Raw genomic sequence first — 9803 nt, forward strand, 5'->3', positions numbered from 1 at the left:
TCATAGGAAGCAACATAATCGAAATCCTCACCATCTGACCTTGATTTTGAGGTTTAACCTTAGGTAACATTTCTAACCTTGAAGTATATGTCTATAAAATCTCTCTAACTTGTCACACCAACCAAGACTACAACCGCTACATACACGCTCCATCGCACACTATTTCTATATATCTGCCTACACACACTCATGGTTCACTCTATTGTTATCTTATCTGATTTTACTTTTTCCCAAAATGAACATAAACAATTTATGGGGTTCTTTGTGCAGATATGGTTTTTCTCAAGAGAATAGAAATGGATTTTATGTGTTTCTTTAGTTTATAAAATCAGTAGTAGATACGAAGTCAAGTATCTATGGTTCAATTTTGTTTTTTTCTCAAGCCATCCTCGGACGTACCTCTCCACTCTAAGATTCTCTATGCAAACACTCCACCTTCATCCCATCTATTTCCAAGTAAGTTACAAATTACATAAGTTTCCTTTGTTGTTTGATGATTTCAGGGTTAGACGTTTATCTGGAAAGGTCTGATTTTTTAAACTAGTTAAAATATCCACTAATAGTTTTTTGTTAAGTCAAGTGTGAGGTTAAGAGTTACTTTTCTGTTTTTTGCCTTTATTTCATGTCTCTTCTTTGTTTTGTGATGACGATTATGGACGAAATTTCCCCTAAGTTTATATACTTGCCCAATTTATGTTGTAGATGCTTACTTTTGTTAAACACATTGTACTTGTCCAGTTTATGTTGCAGATACTCAGTTTTGGATGAAATTGTCCCCGAGTTTTGTACATGCACCCGAGTTATGGTACCGGCCTATTGGAAGTCTTTATATAAAATTACAATGAACTTCAAAACTTTTAGGTAGTTGTTTATATTTTTTTTGGCAGACCCGACCATAGGTGATCTATTGAGGTTATGCTTTTGGTGAGTTTCTTTTATGGTTATGTTAATAAGGTCTTTATACCAATTTGAGGTTAAAGTTCATATTGATCTCTAAATTTCTTAATAACATCCCAAAATTCAAGACCACAAATTTCATTTTTAATTAAGTTATTATAAAACCAATAGTATAAAAACATCCATAATAACATCCCATGTCAAAACCCAAAGTGTTAATAACCAAAACGTGTTATCATAAAACAATATCAGAGTGTAATCCCAAATATCTCATGTGCGGAAAACATAGTGTGATGCGCCGCGATCGCCAACTCCTTTCCTTTGAAAACGAAGTACCTAAAACAAAAACTGAAAACCATAAGCATGAAGTTTAGTGAGTTTCCCAGAGCATACCCCACATAATCCACATAATGACATAAACCTTATCAATCACATAAGTCATGCGTATAAACATATAAGGATGCCCTGGAAACCCTCCAGGGTCTTAGCCCAATGCCCTGGAACCCCCCCCCCCCCCCCCCCCCCCCCGAGGTGTTGACTAAGGATGCCATGGAAACCCTCCAAGGTCTTACACCCTAGTGCCTCGGGAACCCCCCGATGTCTTTACCTAAGATGTCGTGGAAACCCTCCAAGGTCTTACACCTAAGTGCCTCGGGACCCCCCTCCCCCCCGAGGTCTTCCATGCAAGTATCACAAAGACAACTAGCATATCACATACCACATAACCAATTAGCATACCATATAGCACAAAATCAACTAACATATCACGTAATACATAATGGGTCGCCCTTGGTGCCTTCGACCCATTGGTATGGTGATGAGACTCACCTCACACTGCTGAAGTCCTGCGAATAAATCTCTAGTTGTTGGTTGACAAATTCCCGAACTGTCAGCATCAAAACAAACACCCAATTAATAATTGGGTTCCAATACGTAACCATAATTCCATGCTTGGGTAAAAGACTATTTTATCCCTAACTTAGCTTTATTCAAGTCCAAGGCCTAATCCAAAAGCCTAAAAGTCAAACTATGGACCAAAGTCCAACATATGGCCTAATTTTCCAAATTAGGCCCAAACCTCTACATGGGCTTATCTTAAGGCCCAACCATTTAGTCCAGTCCAAACATTTAGTATTCCACTGGTCCAACCTCTAATAATCCACAAGGCCCAGATTTTGGCCCATCTATGGCCCAATTTTCCAAATTGGGCCCAACCCTTTATATAAGAATACATATGAAACAACGAGTTTAATGCTGGTGTAATGTGTAATGGTAAGTTGCGACGCCTTTTTATGAGAGGCACAGGCGCAGGTTTGAGTCCCTTAGGCAAGTAGATGTTATACTATACTTGTCATACTTTTGCAATGTCACGTCAATTTTTATCTCACCCTACAAAATTGATTTTATCATACTTTTATTTAATTTTAAATATATGTAAATAATATATCAATATAATATTCTATTTATATGGAATTAAAAACCATAAATTTTGATATATATTTCATAATTTTTAATATATATATATATATATATATATATATATATATATATATATATATATATATATATATATATATATGATTTAATAGTAATTAAAAGAAAAAAAGTGCGTCAAAACCATACCTTACTTACGTCATACTGTACTTTCTTTTTTGGGCGGTGTGGTGTTTACCGTATACCACATCTTACCGTGGTATACGGTACACCATATGGTCAAAGCTTTTCCCTCCAAAATCATTTTATAGATGGAGGGGTAATTTTCAACAAGGTTGTATCAATGGAGATCACAAACTTTTATATATTTATTGAGTTATTACAAACTTCTTCCCTTCGGATTTTCATACTCGAACTCCTGTTTAGATGGACATGACACGTTTTGTTAAGGAAGAACAAAAACGCAACCTAACAAAAACACCTTCAACTATAGATTAAAAAAGTAAAAAGAAAAAAAAAGCTTCATGTTTATGGCTAATGCGTGTTGGGTAAAGGATAAACGCTTCAAAAAAAAAAAGACTTCACTTTTGGACACTTCCGGTTTTAAAATCAAACCACACTAGAAAGAAAACCGCTATTATTTCATTTTGCGGATTTAAACCGAAACCGTGGTTGAAAAAAAAAAAAACAATAAAAACAGTTTGATGATTGAAAAAACCGAGGTGCATTTTTAGCCAAAAACACATCAAGCTCACCCCTGGCCCCTGCATTATGTCCTTGTTGGAAATATGTCCCAAATTCATGTAGTGACAACCGGCCATGCCCTCTTTCCTCTTTCTCTCTACAAAGTAAACCTCAAGCCACCAAGAAACTCCAAATACCAAAAACCACGTATTGTTTTATTTTAAAAGTTATTTTATTTTATTTATTTTTTTGCAAATATAAGCATTTCTTGAAAAATACGATCATAATGGCTTTTAGAAAGCCTAAAAACAAGTGCCCTTGCTTTTGGGAAAAGAAAGAAAAATGTTTGTGCAGGTTACATATAAATATTGTAATATATCCTTATTATAGTTGTCTATTAGTGTCATTATCAATTTACTCTTTCAACCTTCATTCTCCAAATCTTTTATCAAACTTAACATTAATCAATCATCGATCATTATAAACTCATCCACTTATCGTTTTTGCCATATACCCACACCAATAATCAAACAATGTCCTTCCGTTTTTATACCAAACTCATAAAACAAAATACTGTTTACCTTACCAAATTACCAAATTACCCACCTTTCTTGATGACAAATTTCATCAGTCATTGTACAGGAGACACAATTCAACAAGTCTACTGTATATAATTTTATGTACAACAAAACAAAATGATCTACTCATACTCATACTCATACTCATACTCAACACTTCAAAGCAAGAGACTGATGATTACCACCATTATTTTGACACCTCTGTCTTGGCAAACGTCTTGTCCTTTTCCCCCACCCGCTAAGACTTTTCTCCTCCCTACAAACACTCTGCTCAACCACCACCACTGGCGGTGATGGTGGTGGCGGTGGCGGTGTCTGAGAAGATGGGTCTGGAGCCACCAACCGCCGCCTCCCCCTCCCATTCTTTCCGGAAACTTTCCTCTTAGACTGCCAAGAAACACCAATACCTGTAAACGCCTCTTCAAATGTCTGAATATCTTCAGTCACTTCACGCCTTGATAAAGAAACAATCCCTGGTAAAACATCCCTCTGAAAATCTTTCCTTTGCCTACCCCTCTTCCCTTGTCCCTTTCTTGTTGTCCTTTTTCGTAATAATGAAACTTCATCTTCTTCAATCGGTTTATAGCAAATATACTCTTCTTTTGTTTCTTTAATCTTTAATGTCATGTACTCCAAGTAATCCATACCTTCAGGAATAATAAACTCTTTATCACTATCCAATTCTTCTGGATCTTTCTTGTTGCCAGATGCAAGCACCTCCGCGAACCACCGGAGCAAAGTGTCGGCAGCCTCCGGTGGTGGTGGTGGTGGTTCGGATGATGACATGGACACCATAGCCTCAGCTGCAACTTTAACAAGATCCTCATCAGCATCAATGAAAACTTCATCTGTTGAAGGTGTGTCTGTTTCGGATTCAAGAGTTGCAGGTGCTTCCAAATCAATCTCCATTGTAGCAATTTTTACAACGGATTCTGGAATGTATGGTGTTGTTGATGAAGGTGAATCTTCTTCATCGAAAGACAAATTCAAATCAATGTGATTCCTTGAGGTATTTCCACCATTCTCTTTCATGTCATTTTGATCATGAGATTGAGAACAGTTGACAATGGAGACCCCGAGAATTTTTGTAATGCTTTGGTGATGATTATCAGTTTGAAGTTTTGTGATCTCGGATTTCTTGAAGAACTGATGGGAATGATGCTGTAAAGAATCCATGTTCATTTGATAAATTGTTGTTTCTTTCCCTTTGGGTTGTTCATTGCATAAATTTGGCTTCATCATAAGCCAAGGAGGCAGTTTTTTTTCAAGGTTTTGTGAAGAATCAACTGGTGTATTGCTTCTTTCACAGAGTTCAACACCAAATATTGTTCTTTTTTTAGATAAATGTTCAACGGGTTTCTTAGGGTCACCTTGCAAAATACCATTGTTGTAACTTAACTCCTTTTTATCAAAGATTTCCCTTTGTTGAGAAATCTTTGGTAAATACCAAAGTTCTGAATTTGAATTTGGTGCTTCCTCCATGTGGATTGGTTCATTAAGATCAGCCAATTTATGAACATTTTTTTCAAATTGTGGTTTCCCTTCATTATCTTCATATACATCAGCAGGTAGTTCTAGATCAATCACTCTTCTTTGATTGATGCTGGATTTTGAATTCAGAGGTGTGTAATCCTTCAATGGCATTGAAAAATTGCAATGTTCTTTCATGGTGAGTTCACTCATCAAGTCTCTCTGTCTTTTATACAGGCGATGAAGTTCTTCAAGCTGAATAACATTTTAGAAACTCAGATTAGTAACATGAGAAGTTAACAAAACTGTTGTTTTCAAGAAAATCTCAAAAGTTATAACAGACCTGATGCCTGAAGATCGAATCCTGTTTCAAAATAGTTTGTCTCATTTGTTCTTTAGCATATCCAGAGTATCCATCCATGGCTTGCATCATCATAAAGGAGTTGTAACACTGGCTCTTTTCAGAGGCAGAGGCTCTATCATCATGATATGGGTCCCACATACTGTTGCAGAAACCATTGTTAAGATCCATCATGGAACCTGGAAAATATGTCTTGGATTGGACTTTGGTTGCCATTTCTGCAGTGAAATCAAGTAACTATTAAGAAATCGGACAATTGATTATTTTAATATTGTAAAACAAGTCAAACACAAGTCAATTCAGCAGTCTAGACGATGATAAAGATGTTGTAAATGATCCTCGTTTGGAAACCTAGAGATAAGACCAATCAGCATAGAAATATCTTACCAAACAAACATATGAGGATAGAATTTTCCCAATTATTGATGAAAGTAAAGTGACTTTGAGATTTCACCCACCAAACAATTTTCTTAAATAAGGCAATTGGAAACAAGTGTGTTCAATTATTACCCTAGATTCCATCATCGATCTAAAGTGAACAGATTTGATTTGAGTTTTAGCACAATGTTTTACACACCGGTGAAAAACAACCATGAAGATTTTTGAGGAAAAGCAGCTCTAAAATCGCAAGGTATAGATTCGAAGAACAATTAATGAACGAATCCAGATTAACAGTGCAAAGTAAAACCTAAATCAAACTATCAACGAAATCCAGAGCTAGTTAATATTTAAAATAAGTAGTAAATTACGAAGAAAAATGAAATAAAAAAGTAATTACACAGAAACTACCTGACGCCGTTGATTCTTCTTCAGAACGCCTTCAAATTATGCTATGTGGAGCACAATCTCTTACAGAATTAAAGAAGAGATTAAAGAAATCGGAGAATTTAGGTGTCTTGTGAGTTGGAATTAATTAATCAACCACAGAAACGATGATCACAACAGAAAAAAGAAAATAAAAAAGGGGAAATCTCGGATCCGCTGGGCCACTTTTTTCTGATCAAAGAGATACGAGAAAGAGAGTGATATGAGATAAGATAGATAGATCTCTAGACTATCTTTCTCTCTCTAGAAATGAACTCACAAGTTTGTCAACATGTGGTCTCTGGACACATATAGATATAGATTGCTTTGATTCCATCATTAATAATTTCTTTGCCCATTTGGCCAGCAAATCTGTAAAAAGAATTTATAAATGTGTTTCTGGGTTTTGAGCAAAAGCTTTCCAAGAAAGATAGATAGATATAGAGAGAGAGAGATTACACATACACATATACATATACATATATATCACCTATCAATTCACATTTCTAGATTCTTTCCACCTTCCGTCCTTTTTGGCCTTTTGGCTTCACATAATTAATTATTTAAATAATACAATAACTTAATAAAAAAACATAATATTTTAAGATTCCGATCCTTCGTCCGACATATATGATTTAAATATTATTTTAAAATTAGTTAGTCGAATTTGATGCAATTATTTTTGTTATCTGCTTACTTGTGATATTTTGAGGAATTTATTTAAATTATGCTTGGTACTTGTGATATTTCGAGGAATTTATTTGAATTATGCTTCAGCCTTCAAGATATAACTTATATAAAGACTATTTCAAAATACAAGTCCTATCGCATTTAATTAAAGTAGAATGTTCTTGCAGGACTACATATAATTGCTGATCGTGTAGGGTGAACGTAATTTACAAAGGAATAACATAGTAGATGTATAGGTTGAAGGAAAGTAGATAAAAACATATAATATATGTTTTCATGGCATCTTAGTTTACAAAATGTGAAAATATCAATCCTAAATTTCCATAGGAAAACCAACCATTAATGTCAAAATAAAATATCCAATGGATATTAGACAGGTCGGTATATTAGTCACAAAGCTCCTCGTAGTCTATGTGGCAACGGCCAACAAAAATAAACATTATCCCGACTGTCTGTGTGATACTTCACTGACGTGGAGGATTGTGGTCACTAGTCACTGTAACATTTGACCACGACTCTTTCTCTCTGTCTTCTTTTTACTTCTCTGTCTCCTTTCTCTCTTTGACTATGACCTTTTCTCGTGTACACCATCTCGGAATCAATGTGAAGAGTTGTGGTGGTCACGTGGAGGTGGAAGGAGGTTATGGTCGTGAAGACCGTACCGGATGGCCTTAGGCCACAAAGGGTACTAGCTTTTCATAGGCACGGGGTGTTGATGTGGCATCAAGCCTCGCACATCAACATCATGCCCTCCTATGTACAATGGTTTGGCGATGAAAGCTCGTGAAGGGGTGTATCTCATGTTAGAAAGACCGGTGGGTATTTCCTTGACAAGTTTGAAAGATAAGTATTTTCTTTGTAAAAAATATTGTGAAATGTTGGCGAGGAAATGATGTGTCGCCGATATGACGTGAAAATTTGAAAGGGTGATGGAAGTATGTCTGATAGATGTGATAAAGGCTCATGAAAGGGTCTTTCACCAAACATCTTTCAAAAACTTTATTTACCCATTTTCGATATTTTGAAAGGGCTTTCATTGATACGACGTGAAAAGTTAAAAGAGTGAAAGAAAGTATGTTTAATAGATGTGATGAAGGCTCGTCATATAATTTATATATTATCTTAATACTTTATGTTTATTTTATCTCATTTAATGAACAAAAAGTGTTTAATTAGTTTAGAATTTCATTTTTCAACAACAATGACATGCTCGGATGGAAAATGAAGCGGATTTAGCAATTGGCAGCTTGGATCTTGGATTTTGAAGAAAGAAAGATGTTGCTGGACAGCTTCACCCCTTGTTAGTGTTTTGGCCATATCTCGTTAACCGTAACTCCGATTGACGAGATTAAAAATGTTCTGAAAACTAGACATTTTTTCAGACGACTTTCTTGTTTTGATAAAATGTTGATTCCAAATGGGCTCGACGAGTTGGTCAGAAGTTTCGCGATTCTTGACACTGACTTGTCGTCCACTGATTTTAAGTGATGGACTCGTTGAGTCGGTTACTGGACTCACCGATTTGCCCCTGTTTTTAGAATATATAGAAACGCTTCTCATTTGAGCCCTAACTAATGGGGGAAGTGTAACATCCCGAAATATCAAGAGTAGAGTTGAAGGGGCTAAAAGAGTAAGTTGTGAAAGAGTGACTCGACGAGTCCATGGATGGACTCGGCGAGTAAAGTTGCGACTTGGTCGCGTGTTAAGTAGCCGACTCGGCGAGTCAGTGAGATGGACTCGGCGAGTAGGCGCTGAGTGGAGAAAACCCTAATTCTCGGGGTTGAGCCTTATATAAAGATCATTATGTTTTCCTCCCAGCCTCTTTATCACCCCCTTGAGCCCCAGAAAACCCTAAATCGCGGAGAAGCACCATTGTTGAGTGGATTGGAGCTTGGAGAAGTAATTGTTGAAGGAATTTTGGGAGATTGAAGGCTTGGAGCAAGGGGCTTTGCTTGGATTCGAATTACATTGCAGTTGGGGCATCTCTTAGAGGTAATATCTCGTTATTGGGCTGTTGTTATGTTGTTTCTTCATTTTGGGGTTTGTGGGAATTTATCTATGGATGTAATGGGAAGTCTAGAGGTTAGATATGAGGTTGCTACCTCAGATCTGGAAGGGAGAAGAATCAGAGAGCATGAAAGTCCCTGTGTTGGAGTGTTTAGTGAAGCTTACATGTCCCAAACCCTAGCCCAATGTGCAAACGGCCTAGATCTCTTTAGATTCACGTAAAGTTTGCCACTTTACGTGATGGATGAGTGGTAAGAGACTAGATCTATGTTTTGGAGCAGTTGCATGGCCTGGAATGCTTCTGAATGGATTCAGACCGGTGGTACTCGGCGAGTCACATGGGTGTACTCGACGAGTTGCTTGAAGATGAGCTGGGACTCGGCGAGTTGGAAGAACAACTCGGCGAGTTGGATGAAGATGGCCTGGAACGCGGCGAGTTGTATGAACAACTCGGCGAGTAGGTTGATGATAGCCTTAGACTCAGCGAGTCTGTTCTTGGACTCGGCGAGTCTTGTCGAAGGGTCTCGATATTCTCTGGTTGAGTCGAGAATCGGTGAGTCGAGGGATGACTCGGTGAGTTGTGTGCGAGTGGACTTAGAGTTGTTGGACTCGGCGAGTCTCGGGGTGACTCGGCGAGTTAGGTCGCGGATTGAGTGAAGTTCTGATTATGGGAACTCGACGAGTCACAGGGTTGACTCGGCGAGTAGGGTCAGTCAGGGGTTGACTTTGACTGAGGACTTTGATTTTGACCAAGGGTTGGCCGTTGACTTTTAGGGTTTGGTCAGCGATGTGGCCTTTGGGCGAAGAGAGGGGTAAAATAGTCTTTTACCCTTAAGAGGGTGCCATGAGAGGATTGATTCTAGTCTTGAGAGTTATAT

The 9803-nt window shown here is 37.3% G+C and overlaps 1 protein-coding gene across 1 annotated transcript; it reads right to left on the bottom strand.

Moving 5' to 3' along the window:
* Window positions 1–3538: 3538 nt before the first annotated feature.
* On the bottom strand, window positions 3539–6702 carry LOC145032160 (uncharacterized). Its single transcript, XM_078980872.1, has 3 exons — window positions 6214–6702; window positions 5407–5642; window positions 3539–5318 (listed from the first exon to the last, which is right to left on the bottom strand). The coding sequence occupies exons 2-3, from the start codon at window positions 5638–5640 to the stop codon at window positions 3744–3746; spliced, it is 1809 nt and encodes a 602-aa protein (XP_078836998.1). The 5' UTR covers window positions 5641–5642; window positions 6214–6702; the 3' UTR covers window positions 3539–3743.
* Between the last annotated feature and the right edge of the window lie 3101 nt (window positions 6703–9803).

The sequence above is a fragment of the Lactuca saligna genome, chromosome 2 (assembly GCF_052625555.1).
Source record: "Lactuca saligna cultivar CGN05327 chromosome 2, ASM5262555v1, whole genome shotgun sequence".
Lineage (NCBI taxonomy): Eukaryota > Viridiplantae > Streptophyta > Magnoliopsida > Asterales > Asteraceae > Lactuca > Lactuca saligna.